Below are 15,583 nucleotides of genomic sequence, written 5' to 3'. Positions count from 1 at the left end.
TATCTAAGAATCAAACATCATAGTTAGCATATCAAAAAATTCATCTAAAACATCAGTAATACTAATATACCGATGTAAAATTTTTATAGTTCATTTATGTATATCGAAATTCAAAATAACTTCAAATTTAGGTTGTTTCATTTTCATTTTTAAGTGGCATTGGATCATAACGTACATGTGGTTGTTTAACAGGCAAACAGAATACAGCTTTTAAAATATATATGGTTGTGAAAGTTAATTTTTATTAATACTAAAGGTGAATTAATTACGTTTTTACGTCACAGAATATTACTGACTATATATTGAAAATTGGCTAAAGTTGAAATCATGCAATGCATGTCTCCCGTACTCCCGCTACTGTTTTAGCATTAACATATTTCTGTTAAATAACATACGTTGTTTAACAGGTAAACGGAAAAGATATTTTGATTGTGAAAGTTTTGTTTTTTTATAATTCTAAAGGTGAATGAGTTAAGTTTTCATAGCTATTATGTATCACTCTATAACATTTCCTCAACAAATCTTGAACCACGGAACCTTTTACATTGAAAGAGCATTTTTATAAGCATCTCAAAAGTTAACATAATAATAATGTCTTAAAAGCAGAGTGGAATAACTACCATATTCTAGATCAAAAAATACTACTTATTACAATTACAACTATGTAGAAAAATGATGATATGTTTAACGCATGCCATCCAACTTTTTACAATTTTATATTTCGATTAAATGGTAAAAATGTTTGTCAGAATACCTGAATCTGATATTGAAGATTGAGAATCATAAATTCATCGAAAGATAACATCCTGATATTTCATAAATCTCTTGAAAACAATATACATAAATAAAAAACACAAATATGTATATGTGGTTCGTCTCAAAAGTAAGTCTACCGATCACAAAACATCTATACACAAAATGGCAATGTAACACCTTATAGGTAAATCTAAAATTGTTCAACTCGATCGGTTGATTCAGTACTGTGCTACCTCTGTTTGTGTTTCGATACTTTAAAAAGATTAAAATATCAGACGCTATGAAATTTTCTTTGTTAAAATAATTCTGTCACCGATACATTTGCAAGTTTAACTGAAGCTTATAGAATATCCAATTTATTAATAAATAGGGTTTTTAGGTGGCACAAAGCTTTCAAAGTCAAAAACATACGTTTTTTACTTGTGCCTGAAAATGTTGATTAGCATTTTGTTTTTATTCTGTATAAATAATTTATACCTTTAGAACAAATAGTTAATTATTTTACAAAACAACAGCGAGTCCAAAGTGACACTTCAGTTAATTTGGTGCTACATCTATATAGCGCACTTTCAATTGGATTTTGTATCGAAAAACTCACCACCCTTCCACAACTACTCTACAGTTCAGACCTAGCTCCGTGCGATTTCTAACTTTTTCCTAAGTGAAAATAAAAGTAACATCATTACGGGACTGTGGAAAACATCCTAATAATTGTAACCGAATGTGAGTATTATATACATCTAAATAAATATCACTACACTGCTTTTAGAGCAGACATTGTATATTTGGAAATAAAATTAAAGCAACTACTATTGATTTTTTTTAAAACATAACACAATAATAATATTGTATATATATAAAGAATTTTAATACGGTTGTTGTCAGAATTTATATTAAAAGGTCAGAATATAATGGCCAGAATAAATATTAGATGGTCAGAATTTATATTAAATGGTAAGAATTATTTTGATAGAAAAGAATAGCCATTATTTATATTATATGTTGACAGAAGGTGATTATTATCAAGGTATTTTAGGGTTGGACTCGCAACATTGTCAGATGTTAACACAACAAGTGAGGCGTGCTCTCCGCCGCCGCTTGTTATTCCTACTTCGTTGGTCGCTCTGAACAACTTCGCGCCCTACATACAATTAAATAGATTTGTTGAGAGTTATTCGTGGGGTGTTCAATGTTCTGGCCAACGCTCGCTCGCTCGCACCTAACCTGTCCTGCAGTTTTGGTGTGAACTGACAATTCAATTTGTTGCCTTTATAAACTATTTTACATCTACAATTAGTGAATCTATCTAATTGATCTGATATCATCAGATTTTTAGAAAAAAAATCTTCAAATAACTGTTGAATGCCTGAGTAATTATCATTTGAAAGGTTACTAAGTGTACTAATTTATTTATTAAAAACACATCATGTTACAATGGGGTAACAATCAACACCTACCGTATTTTTATAAATAAAAATTCGATTCTGCTACGGGTATAGAAACCCAAAATTTATACATATATAAAAATCACATGGCATGTTCGCCAACTAATAAAACTGAAATTTGGCATATGGTCATATATTTGTCTACATTAACCAGTTTTCTGTGGGAAAAGAGTAATATATGTAGTACTAGTTTGTATACGTTGTTATGGTAACCAAACAAAAATAATAATTAGTGTTATAATTAATAGTGAACATACAATTAAAATTTAAATTATGCTACTTCATAACATTAATCTGCCTACGGAGCTAAGTTGTGCCTCAAAAGATAACTACCAAATGTAACTGAGGTAACAATCTGAAGTAAATGTGTTAAAGGCGAAGATGTTTTCATTCCTCGCATTCCATTAATGTTAACCGACGTGACTTTTAACTTTAAAATATTGCAATGCTTTGACAATCTGTTTCCATAATCAACTATTATATATAGCACTCCCAGGAGATTATTAATTTTTACCCTAGACAACAAAATAAAAAATGTTGTTTATTATAATGCATTACAATAGTAACGTATGGAATGTTTGAGCAATATTGTATGCATTAAAGAATTTGAAACTGTAGTAACAAATCAATGGTGATAAAATTTGTTGATGATTTATGGTTTCCATTTATACATTTAATTGTAATGGTTTTGTTTTTGAGATTTTCATAGGAGGTTTATAGTATTTGTGAGTCTGGATGGGTTTTACCATGGATGTATGTTACCATGGACGCAGCATAGTCGAAGTGTCGTTTATGTAACGCTCACCTTGGTCTTGGTGACGACGTGCGTGGCCAGCTTGACGAGCGCGAAGTTGCCTTTGCCGATGGTCTTGTCGAGCTCGTAGTAGCCGACTCGAACGAGCCGCTCGAGGGGCGGCGGCGCGGGGGCCATGGGGCCTCGGGGGGCGCCGGCGACACCTGCGCCGCCCGCCGACGACTGCCGCCCGCCGCGAGCCGCCGACGAGCTCTACGCGCACACACGCACACGCGCGTCGACAGACGCAACCCTACTGCGCCCGGCCGAAGCTGTCATCGCGCGACCGCCGGGGTTGCCATACTGCCGCACGCCCGACTTTCGAGCCGCGAAAACGACAAGCGACGAATTCGAAAATTAGTAACCGCGGGGTAAAACCGAACGAGCGACGTAACACTGCTTCAACTTCAATTGATAATATTTTCATTTTCATTTCCATGTTTATTTCAAATACAGATTGCTCCAATTCGAGTTTCCTATGTTGACTGCACTGTAAATCAGACATCTGTCAATGACAAATTTTAGTTTGCAATAACACAGTTAAAATTGTTAAATTATTCTACAGAAATAATAATTCAATACGAACTGTGTATCGATTTTTACGGGAAGATTATGGCAAATTTCATCGTCTTACTGAGCGAACAATACGCAACGTTATAAAAAAATTGCATAAATTATAAGCGTTGGAGATAGGGCAAGGCCTATGCATCAGCCGAGAATATTGTTGCTGTATTCGTCGGCGTTCGCAGTTTTTGGGATTTTAGAGAGATAGATTTTTTCAGTCCATGGACAGCAAAGAATTTACGCAGATTGGGTGTTAGAGCACCAGGAAGTTGATGCTGATTTTTCAAAGAAAATCTTCTTCTCTAATGAGGCACATTTCCACCTCTCATATGATAAAAAAAATCTTCATGTGATTCACGAGAGATTTTTACATGCCCAAAAAGTGACTCGCACTAAGGTCAAGCGGCATCACATCGTTTTACTTTTTTGAAAACAGTGAATGTCGGACTGTAACAGCCAATACGGTGAGAGTCTATGCGCATGATAACCGATTATTTTTAACACGAAATCAAAGATATTGATGTGGAAGATACGTGGTTCAAAAGGATCGGCTGTTGCAAAAAGTCCAGAGATGGCCATTTAATTGATATTATTTTTCATAATTAATAAAATACATCAAATGTTCAACTTATGAAAAAATATGAAGATAACCTAAAATTTGTGGGGTTTTTAAAGTTTGGAAATTGAAATTGGATTATTCTTTACATGCCTTGCGACATTTACAGTACATATAATATAAAATTCGCAGACATTTTTCATACACATGACAAAAATTATAATATTTTTAAACTCGTTTTTGGTTCAGCTAATATGCTTTTCTCACTTTGATACCACTGCTTATGACGCGTATGTTAATTGTTAACCATATTGGACGTATTGTGCAGATAACAATAGTCACATATTTTATTTTTTTCATTTTTATCTGCAAAAAATGTATTTTTTAATTTTAATGAAATGGTAGAAGTCTAACGTATCTTCCATTTCTCGATTTTAGAGCGATCTGATTCATCGGAACAGATCTGGCAATAATGGATACGCTACCTGCTCACTCAGTGACTAATATTTTGACTGCATCTAACAGTTGTATTTTAAGTGGACATTATTTCGTTACTGGCGTCGGCATTACTCATCTTGATAAGTGATCACAGCACGGAGATGTTTAGCTGTTTGTATTAGCTTACGTTGAAAACTCTGTAGATGACACAGTGTATTTCTAAATATATACTATATCACAAATAAATACTTTTTAATAAATACAAATAATGGCGTCATTTTTTATCACACCGCATATATGTATATACATACAAATATAGTGTAAATATCTATATTAGTAATATTATTAAAGCACACTGAAAAAATACTAATATTTACATTAAACATAGAATAGCGGAAAGATAATCTACAATTTTATTTTTATTAATTATTTAAAAATATTTAAGAAATATGAGTTAATTTAATTAAAATAATAAATGGATACAGTTGTAACACTACAGATTTTGCTTTTAACGGTTCTTTTTTTTCTTACAACTAAAAGTTTTGTTGTTGTGTTTTTGCTATATTTTTAAATCATTAACAGTTTTATTTAAATATACATTTCTTCAAGATTCCTTGTATTTTTATTGATAATTTTGTCATTTTGATAACTTGTAATGATTTTTCGATTTATTAAAAGCAAATTCTTTATAAAAAGAGAACTAAGACAACCAAATTAAGATAAACTTAGATCAAAACAAGGATATAACTCTAAAACGTAATTTTTATTGATTTATAAATCTGAAGTTAAAAAATTTTAACGCAAAAATTAGCTAAATTAGCTAAATAAATTTATAAAATAAAAATAAATACTTAACACTTTAACACATATATTTTAACTACAAATTCCACCACTGTATTTTGCAAGCTCATTAGGAAAACTTGTGTAAGAAAAGCGTTTTAGAGCTGAGACATAATCGTGACTTTCTATATTTTCTATTGTTATAAAAAGTGTTAATATTGATGCTAGGTAACTAAGCGTTTTCACTGCGACGGTACGATTTTATTGCTTTTGACGTGAACTTAACCCTTAAATTTGGCTAGAAAACTGCATGTCATTTAATAAAATAATATGAATCTTAATGAAATGAAAAAACGACCACTGACTTGGCGACTTCTCCCTCTCCCAAGTTACAAAATATAATAATTGGAGCCAAGAACTTAGAATTTTAGTTAAGACCCTAAATGTTTATTTGCTATCCACTATCGTGTAAACGGTTTTATAATTGCTAATAAACCGGTTACCATAATGACGTATGCAAAGTAATATTTAGTACACATACAAACACTGTGTAACTTTTATATAATACATTTTTTTTATTATCCTTGTTACATATTATAACAAAACTTACCCACCAATTTATACTCTCCAGATTTTGCAATAATTTACTTATTATTATATTATGGTTACAAGGAAAACTTTCTGCTGGGCTTTACATAATATTGATTTTCTAACCATTAGTTAAGGATATTGTGTCGCAACTTATCAAAAAAATTCAATACACTTTCATCGACTATCGCCAAGATCTTGAAATAAATATATTTCAAGGCACTATAACTGTCGTATGTTTTTGAAATAGTGAAAAATATCTTGGCTTAGTTCGTCAGCCAACCTTTATTATTTTAAATTAACTTCGCCAATAAAATTCGTATAGTTTAAGAAGGATTTTTTTATTAGCAAAAAAATATCTATTAATTGTAAGTCAGTAAACAGACTATTATTGTAGAAGCCAAGACTTACTATAATATATCTGGTGTATCGCATATCAACATATCACACGAATGATACATTTTAACCCCATGGGTCGCGAAGGGTTGTTCTCGTGGATAACGAATTTTCCATCCCTTACTATAGCGCTTCACAGCAACGCGAGAGAGAGAGACGATAGCGCTATTGACATAAGAAAGCCGTCCCAGTGCGGAACGTCGCTGACGTCATTGCTGACGTCATACGCGCCAAATTTAAAATCAATTAAGAGTGTACAGTCGCCCAACGCGCGTGATAAAGCTGATTTGTTGCCTAAACCTGTAAGACATGAGCAAGAGTGTCAAACAAACTTACAGTACGTTAGATTCGCGTTAGAGTGTTACAGTTTTCCACTTGGACTCTCTGAAAACCCGAATGTCAATACGCGCCTGGAAAATTGTACGTATGACGTCACAGTTTCCCAATGAAGGTTAGTTCGCTTGTGTGCGTTGCACGCGCACGTACACATGCGCACTACTTCAGCCATTGATGTCTGCGTCATGGCTCATCATTTCGGCTGAAACTAAATGCGTGCGCTGAATGCCTACATGCCGCATGAAAAGAATACACGCGTGTTGTTAAATTATGTAGGAAGTCGAAGGGAATTTAATACCATGTGCTGAGATTTTACTTTTAAATGCTTGATAAATTTTTATTATCAATTTTAAATTAAACAAATATTAAAACTGACCAATATATTGCATAAAATGTAGGTTATGAGTACGGATTCGATTATTCCACACTAGACAAATGTAAAACTACTCTAATTAATTATATGTATGTATATCAAAATTTTACTCGTTGTTGTTAACAAACATTTTCTATTAAATATCGGACAAAGGGTCGCAATGGCGGTAAGCCCTATAGATTTAGACTTTTAGAGAAAAGTTGGGCCGTATCGTTAAGTTGTTAAAAGTATTGTTTTCGACGTATTTATTTAAACATCTATAAATAGCTTACAAATTAGATTTGAACAACTGAGCCCACATATTTGACTTTTTATCATATATATTAAATTGTAAAAGGTACTTTAGTTTTTTTTTTCCTTAAATTTGCTATATATTCTTATTTTTTATTAAATTGTGGAAGTACATATACTTAACGTTTGTAAAATTATTTATATTATTGAAATAAACGTATATTATAATTACAAGTATCTTACATAAATTCTTTACATAACTAAACTTCAGACGAAAATTCGGAAGAATGCTGCAGACACGTTTATTTAGCGTAATAAAAATGTATTTATCACAACTACAACTAGGACTGCCACCGTCCCGGATTGACCAGGATTTTCCTGGAATTAAAATCGCCAAATTGTCCTGGAATTTCAGAGACAGAGTATGCAAAAGCCAAAAGGTCAGGTAGACACTTTGACGAAAATTACATTTTTAGCTGTCCCGGTTTAGAGTTCATAATTATGGTAAAACCATTTTTGGGTCATGTGTCCCGGAATTGTCTTAGGAAAAGTTGGCAACCCTAACTACAGCCCCAAAGATTTTGCTAACAATTCCTATTAGCGTAACAAGTGCGGAAAAAGAAAAAAAATATGATCCAATAAATATAAGTCTGTGTAGCAACTATTTAACGATGGAGACGGACAAAGTCCACAATTTTACTTAAGAATACCTTTTAAATGGATTTATTGTGCGATATCGAAAAGCAAAGTTTTTAATAAATATTCAGGGGGTAATTTATGAAATTGTTTTACATGTGTTTCTTTTGTAATAAAGCCAAAATAATAAATGGAGATTTACTTGTTTTTTTATATTTTATTTTTTACTTATTATTTTAATTGGGTAAGTCAGACATATTAAATATCTACAAGTAAGTATTAACCAGGGCTGTGGAGTCGCAGTCGTGGTATTTTAGGGGGAGTCGAATTGTAAAAAAAACATCCGACTCTGAATCATCCGATAAATGTAAATTAAGTAGACGTGGCCTTTTTGATTTATATTTTATTTAAATCCTTTTATTTATTTTTTATTATTTAAAAATTGTTGACACTATTTTTATTGCTATAAATTAAATGATCGCAAAAAATAATCTTATTAAAATTACTAAAATCGGAGTCGGAAAAATTTTCCACATCCTTGGTATATAATCGTGACATCTATATTATTTATTACAAATTATAATGTTTAATATAATTTATAATCAATAGATGTCACTGCAGCTGGAAAAAATTTGATAATATTAACGCATTTTTTATAAATGAAAATTCGAGTGCCGCTACCGGGGCTGGAACGCGCAACCTCAGAGTCACTAATCTGAGACGGAATAGACTGCGCTATTCCGTACTAATATCCATACATTTTTTTATATAAATATGTTTGATGCATTGATATTTAATTGTTTATATCAAGGCGCGATCTATTCTGTCGACAGTCACACAAGTGACAAAATGAAGTCGAAATAGCACAGTAAATTACCGAAGTAAGTCTGGTTTTGAAGTTTAAAATAACACAAGGTCGTTTTACTAAATCCATCCTAAAAGTATGTTCTGATTTGCCTATACACGACTGGTAACGTAACATACATTAGTTGATATTCCTTCTCAAAAGTCAAAAATCCACGTCAAAAGCAATAAAATCGTGCAGTCGCCGTCGCTCTCCTATTGACCAAAATTAGGTTTGAATATTCTTTGACCAACTCTCTTATAGCAGAAGGATAGTTATCATATTTTTCAAACACTGAAATATTCACGTGCAGACGAACTATGGAGCAATATGCGAGATGCAACTTCTGTCTGTACTTCTTCTTCCGCTTATTTTCCCCTGAAAGATGAGTTGGCTTAATTTGTATTTGGACTTGATCTAATGAAAGTTACAAAACGGTAATTAGTTTTAGAACTTTTATTATGTTTGGTTTGGATTTGAACAGCAAATGGACGATTCTCAACTGTCAAATTGAGTTTCATAGATACTTTAGTAAATTACATAATAGTATGAAAACATTCGATTTAATTTTGGTAAAATTCTCCATATTTAATTAATACACGTGGATATGAATATGCTTTATATAATAGTATTAAGTAGTTCTTCATTATTTAAAAAATGTTGAAATTGCCATTATAAAAAAAGCACATTATTCAACAAATAGTACAGTTAATCTGAATAAATTAATACATTGATTAAATAAAACAATACTTTTTGTTTTTTCTTTATTATAGTTTATTTTTTAGTACATACTAATAACAAGTATTTAAAAGATAATTAACAATAGTTTACACACAATTTTTTTGTTATTATAAAATTTCATACTTTACGCACCAAATTTTTCTCATGGCCAATTTTTGTCATGTATACTTACATAAATATCTTTAAAAATGTAAATAACAAAATATATGTATGTATATATACATATATTTATAGTTAACATCACAAAATCCTCCATAAATTATTAATTCACATGTTTATGCATAATTTGTTACATAAATATTATCAAGTAGCGTTTAATATTATAAATTATCAATGTTGCCATAGTCAAAATATGCACACCTCAAACGAAGAGGAAAACAATAAAATGGGAGAATTTCTGGAATGTTTTTACCATATTTTTAAAATAAACATTAGGTAATAATAAAATAGTGTATTATTTAAGCCATTTAATATTAGGTCTAAAGAAATCTACAAAACTACATACGCTTAGGCAAAGTCGTATTTAAGTATTGTTTAAAACTATCATTAGTTTACATTTATTTGAGTAGTAAACTACACAAAAAAAAAATTGGGAGAGGGGAAATTCATAGAATAAACAAAGCAGTCGTTCTTCATTAATTTATTTCAAATCGTATAACAACCGATTGTCAATATATCTAAAAATAAACTTTGCTTTATACACTGCAACCAACATAATAATAAAAACTTTTATGTTCGCTAACTAATAATGTATGAAAATAATTTATTTATTGCTAAACTAAAAAATCACTTTGACAAGGAGCATCTTTACTATTTTAAATAAATTACGCATGCGGTTTTAAAGAAAACTGCTTTATTCCATAACATGTTTTAGGAAAATGAAGTAATCAGACTATGTATTTAAATTAGCCCCTATTTGTTTAAGGCATTTTTTACATATATTGTATTATATTTAACTTTGTAATACATTGTCAATCTTCTTATGCTTTTTAAAATGACATTCCTATCGCAAATATACGCACTTTGCATTTTACCCCGTCGATGATAATACCACAAAAAAGTATTGCCAACAAATAAATTAAACAATGTAAATAAAACAGCACAAGTAACCATATAAAAACCTCTCTAATGATATCATGACAAGATTTCCAAACATTGCTATACTTTAACATTCAGTGACCATAAGATTTTTATTACGTTTTCTCTACAAAGATTATTCTACAGAACAACTTATGGTGACTAAAATATCATTTTTTAATATTATGTATAACATTTTTACAAACAATAATTTTGTAACAAGGCGGCATTTAAAAAGAAAATTTCAACATTTAATATTAACAACAAAAAATATCAAATGCGTAAATAATACTTTGATAATAAATAGGGGTATATTTTTATTATAAAAATTGAGTGATATATAGAAGTGAAAAGCTAATAATAGGAAGACAAAACTATTCTCTAGTTTTGAGTAATATATAATTACAAAGGATATTATATAATTCCTATTGTATTTTGTATATAAATGAACTGTATTCAGATGAAAACATCATATTATGCATTAATCAATTTTACTATCAAAAACATATGCTTAATAAATAATTAAATAATACATTAATAAAAATATATTGCAGATCAACTACTTGTTGATATTGACTTTTAAAAATTTGTACTTAAAAATGCAAAAATGAAAATCATGTAAAAACATATATTTTTAACATATACAACCGAATACCTTTATTACAAAACTATCAACGATTAAAAACTAATCATACTTGACCAATAACTCTCTGGATTCTTCATCGATTAATTGATCCTGAAAAATAAACACATATTACAATATGTCAAATAAATAAATTTTATAAAGAATTAAATAAAAATTACATCTGTAGTCATAATTGGAATTTCAATAGCAGACTTTAACCAATTTACTCCTTCTTTATAATTTTTCATGCCGATGTACGTCTTAGCTAAATATAATCTGCAATTAAGATTTGTAGCACAATAAAAATTGTTAATAGTTAAAAATAACATTTTTAAGTTAATACCTATTTTCTTTCCAATCTTTAGCAATTAAATCTTCGGCTTTCTTGAAATTTGCTAATGTTTCTTCATAAGTAGCAACTGGCATATTACCAAAGATAGTAGCAGCAGCTTTTTTCTCAAACCACGATAAAGATGCAATCTACAAATGAGTTCAATGGTTTGAAAGACAATTATTAAATATACAGAATCTATATTATAGATGTTAGCACTAGAAAGCTAAAATACCTCATAATTAAATCTGCCTTGAAGATGATACAAAACAGGATCATTTGGATCTAATTTTATAGCTTCTTGGATGTGGTGCAGATAAGTATTGCCATCTTCTATTTTTTCAGAAGTACCTAAGAAACAATTTTATTTTATTTTTAAATTATTTTTGAAAATGATGTACAATTTTAATAAAATTATATGCACCTTTATCCTTACTCCTAATCCCAATGATTATTGCATACCACTTGTGAGCATTTGGATTATCATAATTGTAAAGTAAAGCTTCTTTTCCATGCAATAGACCTGTAATTTAAATAATTTATTATTTTTAAGATGATGATGCATATAATATATTTTTAATAAGCAGTGTAACATTATAAAAAAATGTAATTACCTTCTTCAATCATGTCTTTCTTTCTACCTGCATCGTTATTCTGCTCACAAATATTTATCATCCTTTGACAACATCTGCACAATCTCCACAATATCTCTGAAAGTTGTTTGTCCGTAATGTTTTTTCTCGAATTGTTCAACTTTATCAATATCTCATAAGCTTCTTTCACTTCTCCGTCCGTTCCGTTTGTTAACAGAGTGTCGACGTTCTCAATTAACTGCAAAAAATAAACAAGATTTAATAAATATTAATCACAACTCCCAATTAAACTACAGTGGCAAACTACCTGGTTATCGATCAAATCTTCAGTCAAGGTAAGGTCATCATCGGATTCCTGCGAAGCGTCAAAAAACTCATCATCAGAGTCTAAATCGGTATCCACTACAGATCTGTAATCGACCGAATCTGTATCACTAGCGTATGATACGCTATTGTTTTTTGCATTTGTACGATTACGCTTCTTCTTATTCTGATTACTGTAAATTCATGAACGATAATAAATAAAAAAATATTATAAATTATTCATCAATGAGTGTTTCAGGCTTACACTTTTTTTTGTAATTCTTTTAAGGCATTTACTTCTTTCTGCAATGATACAATCTGTGATCGTAATGCATCTGGATTTTCATCTGAAAATAAAGATTTAATGTTTGTGTTACTTTAGTTTCACAAATGGCGTTTCTTCTGAAAAAACTAGTAATTCTTTACCAACCTTTGGTTATTGAGTCTTTTGATTAAATATAAATATTACATATTATAAAAACAAATATGTTCAGAAAAATGTTATTTTCCCCTGAAGCAAATACCCTACATCCCATTAAAAACGTATCTGATTTTATTCTTCTAAGATGTTTTCAAAGTAGCAATACGGCAACCAAAGTATTAAGAAAAATATAAGTAAATTAGCTTTGAGATATTTGTCAAAAATATTTTTTTATGGTTCTTAAATTCTAATAATACAATTTATAAAATTACAATGGTGAGTAAAAATAGAAAATGTCAGTTAACATGTTCTTGTTTGGTGTCTTCATATATAATATGTATGAATTTTCCGATTAATTAAGAAAAATATATGTATAAAACATTTTTATCTTTTTTATTGATTGTTCAAGTGTTCATTTAACAGTATTTGGTAAAAAATATCCAGAAAAAATACTACTTTGCACCGATCAGCGCAATTCTCATAGGCGGCTTTGATTGTGTCATAAAAACATAAAAATAATCACATATAAATTTTCATTATCAATTATTTGAACGAAAAATTGAAGTCAGATTGATTTTTAATAATTAAAAATATACTTTATTTAATGGAATTTTCATTTAAATTTACAATATATAATTCTAATATAATAAAATAAGAAATACGAGAAGCACGATAAAAATAGTTACTATTTTTAAAAATGTATATATTTACTGTTTTATGGTAAACATTATTACGAGGTAGAGAATATTTTGGTATTAAATTAATACCCACTGGGAGAAGACGTATTATTCTAAAGAATTCAGCCTGAATTAAACGTGGCTTTCTTTATACAAAAGCGAAATTAAGCTTTGAATAGGCAGATTAAAATCAGACGTTATTGCCCACTTAATTACATTGTTTTAAATAGATTTCAGAAGAGATACTATCATGTCACACTTACGAAAACCTTCAATGGCTTTTTGGCTGCTATGTTTTTCAAAATCCTTGCGAGAAATGCTACCGTTTATAATAAATTATGAAAAAAATTATGTATTATTTATTTACATACTTTATTGTGCGTGCTTCCAATGCCATACTTTTGGTGCGTACGCATGGAATAAAAGTTAGTTTCATATCGCCCATTTGTTTTGTGCGGATTTGCACATAAATTAAATAACTAGAAATAAATTAACCGCAATTGAATTATTGAACTAAAATCTTTGTATCTTGTAACAACAGATACAAAAACGTAACATGACTTCACAAATATTTTAGTTTTTGAGATAATTGTTAAATGATATAAAAAGGTGGGCCTTTGCAACATCATGTTTCGTTCAACGAACTAATTCTGCAAATTTCGGTCATGGTAGAGACAGCCAATAAACATAGTATTCACAAATGTTTTTCAAAGGCGTCAAAGCATTTTTTTGCATTTCGAAACAATATAAACGAGCAGAAATGATCATGGATTTTTGAGCACTAGTCATTTGGGTATATTGAGAAAAAACAGTAATTGTAACCCGTAAATTTTACAAATTGTTTCATCCTTTTGTTTAATCGAATATTTGGCGAACATTCGATTGAGAACATTACTACCGATCATATGCAAACAATTTGGGAAAGTTTTAGAAGGCTTGGATTGCATTTATTTAAAGATTTTTGTGAATATCATTTACAAATCTTTGTAAAAGATAATATTATTTTGTCGATAGTACATTATTGAAACCAGATAAGTGAAACAAAGCATAAAATATATTAATGTGTATTTAAACAAAAGGTACTTACTTACAGTGTGCGATCGTGACTCGACTGCGATTTGACTGATTAAAAATATACCAGCGGCTCCCAACAATCCGGCTACAACGGCGCTCGAAATCCAGAGGATGTTATTCATAGGCATTGACGACATTTTTGGTCGACTTTAACTAAACATTAAAAAAGTCATTGATTACATTCAACATCATCGAAATTACAATAACCAGTTTGATACACGTTACAATCGTTTACAACATTGCGACTTCTCGTGTACGAAACGAGTTTGCCCGGTGAAAAAGATTAACCCGTTTGACGTTCGTCTCACCTGATTTTTATGTTCTCTAAAAACGATGCGACATGTAGCGTCCGCTGAATGAAAACTTGTCGATTGAAGCGTGGCGCCAGTTACTGCATGTTTGGGAAGCTGCGATGCGTTGTGAGGCGCAAAAGATAAACATCAAGAAACTGTCAAAAGGAAAATCAAAGTGCAAACGGGCGAAAGTCCGCCGAAAGCCAAATACCGACGAACGATTTGGTCTAAACGCCATATTTATTGTACATACTTGCGTAATTTATCTAATACAAATTATTATTAAAATTTCGTTTGTATAATTTAATATTGATCACATAAGCCTGCGATTTAAAACTTGTCTTGAATGTAAATAGGGATTTATATATAATAGTTTTTCAGATGCTGATTACTGGGAAAAATAATGAAAAAAAATCGATCACATTCGGATTCTTCAAAAATCTTACTAAAAATTTGGACATTTAATAGAATGAAAAGACAGAGAAACAGTTTTTATGTACAATACATACATATTTATGGTATATTAAACAATTATTTTAGGTGTGTTAAAAAGAGAGCACAAATCAAAATCAAAAGCATTTGCATCCAAACTAGTTGTAACTAGCATAATTACTTCAATTAAACTAGTGAAAAACCGTTTAAATTAGTATATTAGCATGTTGGCACCTGTGTGATTCTCGTCTTTCACACATTTCCCCTTCCATCTCAGTGT

At 30.2% G+C, this 15,583-nt stretch overlaps 2 protein-coding genes across 5 annotated transcripts in view; both read right to left on the bottom strand.

Annotated features, from left to right (window-relative positions):
* The window catches only part of LOC148235876 (uncharacterized), a 66,637-nt gene extending 63,383 nt beyond the window's left edge, over positions 1 to 3,254 (bottom strand). For all 4 annotated transcript variants that reach the window (XM_088184862.1, XM_088184864.1, XM_088184863.1 and 1 more), the window contains exon 1: positions 3,007 to 3,254. In XM_088184862.1, the coding sequence (XP_088040988.1) occupies positions 3,007 to 3,132 (126 nt within the window). In that variant the 5' untranslated portion in view covers positions 3,133 to 3,254. The remainder of the gene's footprint in view (positions 1 to 3,006) is intronic.
* A 6,848-nt stretch (positions 3,255 to 10,102) lies between these two features.
* Positions 10,103 to 15,086, bottom strand: LOC148235875 (regulator of microtubule dynamics protein 1-like). The gene is made up of 10 exons (XM_088184519.1): positions 14,887 to 15,086; positions 14,592 to 14,731; positions 12,672 to 12,753; positions 12,411 to 12,600; positions 12,125 to 12,341; positions 11,935 to 12,033; positions 11,746 to 11,861; positions 11,523 to 11,659; positions 11,359 to 11,455; positions 10,103 to 11,290 (listed from the first exon to the last, which is right to left on the bottom strand). Exons 2-10 carry the CDS (start codon positions 14,713 to 14,715, stop codon positions 11,240 to 11,242), a joined length of 1,113 nt encoding a protein of 370 aa, XP_088040645.1. The 5' UTR covers positions 14,716 to 14,731; positions 14,887 to 15,086; the 3' UTR covers positions 10,103 to 11,239.
* Positions 15,087 to 15,583: the final 497 nt, after the last annotated feature.

Source organism: Plectrocnemia conspersa, unplaced genomic scaffold (assembly GCF_051122295.1).
Source record: "Plectrocnemia conspersa isolate PC_06_02 unplaced genomic scaffold, ASM5112229v1 ptg000004l, whole genome shotgun sequence".
Taxonomy (NCBI): Eukaryota; Metazoa; Arthropoda; class Insecta; order Trichoptera; family Polycentropodidae; genus Plectrocnemia; species Plectrocnemia conspersa.
Note: the sequence above shows the minus strand (reverse complement) of the source record. Positions and strands in the feature narration are given on the sequence as shown.

Bases quoted from the DNA above. Each gene is read 5' to 3' on its own strand.
- LOC148235875 (XM_088184519.1), bottom strand. From the start codon at position 14,715: ATGTCGTCAATGCCTATGAATAACATCCTCTGGATTTCGAGCGCCGTT. The intron at 12,754-14,591 runs GTAAGTACCTTT...CTTTATTTTCAG, and splicing joins GTCACGATCGCACACTGTAA to ATGAAAATCCAGATGCATTA. The intron at 12,034-12,124 runs GTAATTACATTT...TTTAAATTACAG, and splicing joins GAAAGACATGATTGAAGAAG to GTCTATTGCATGGAAAAGAA.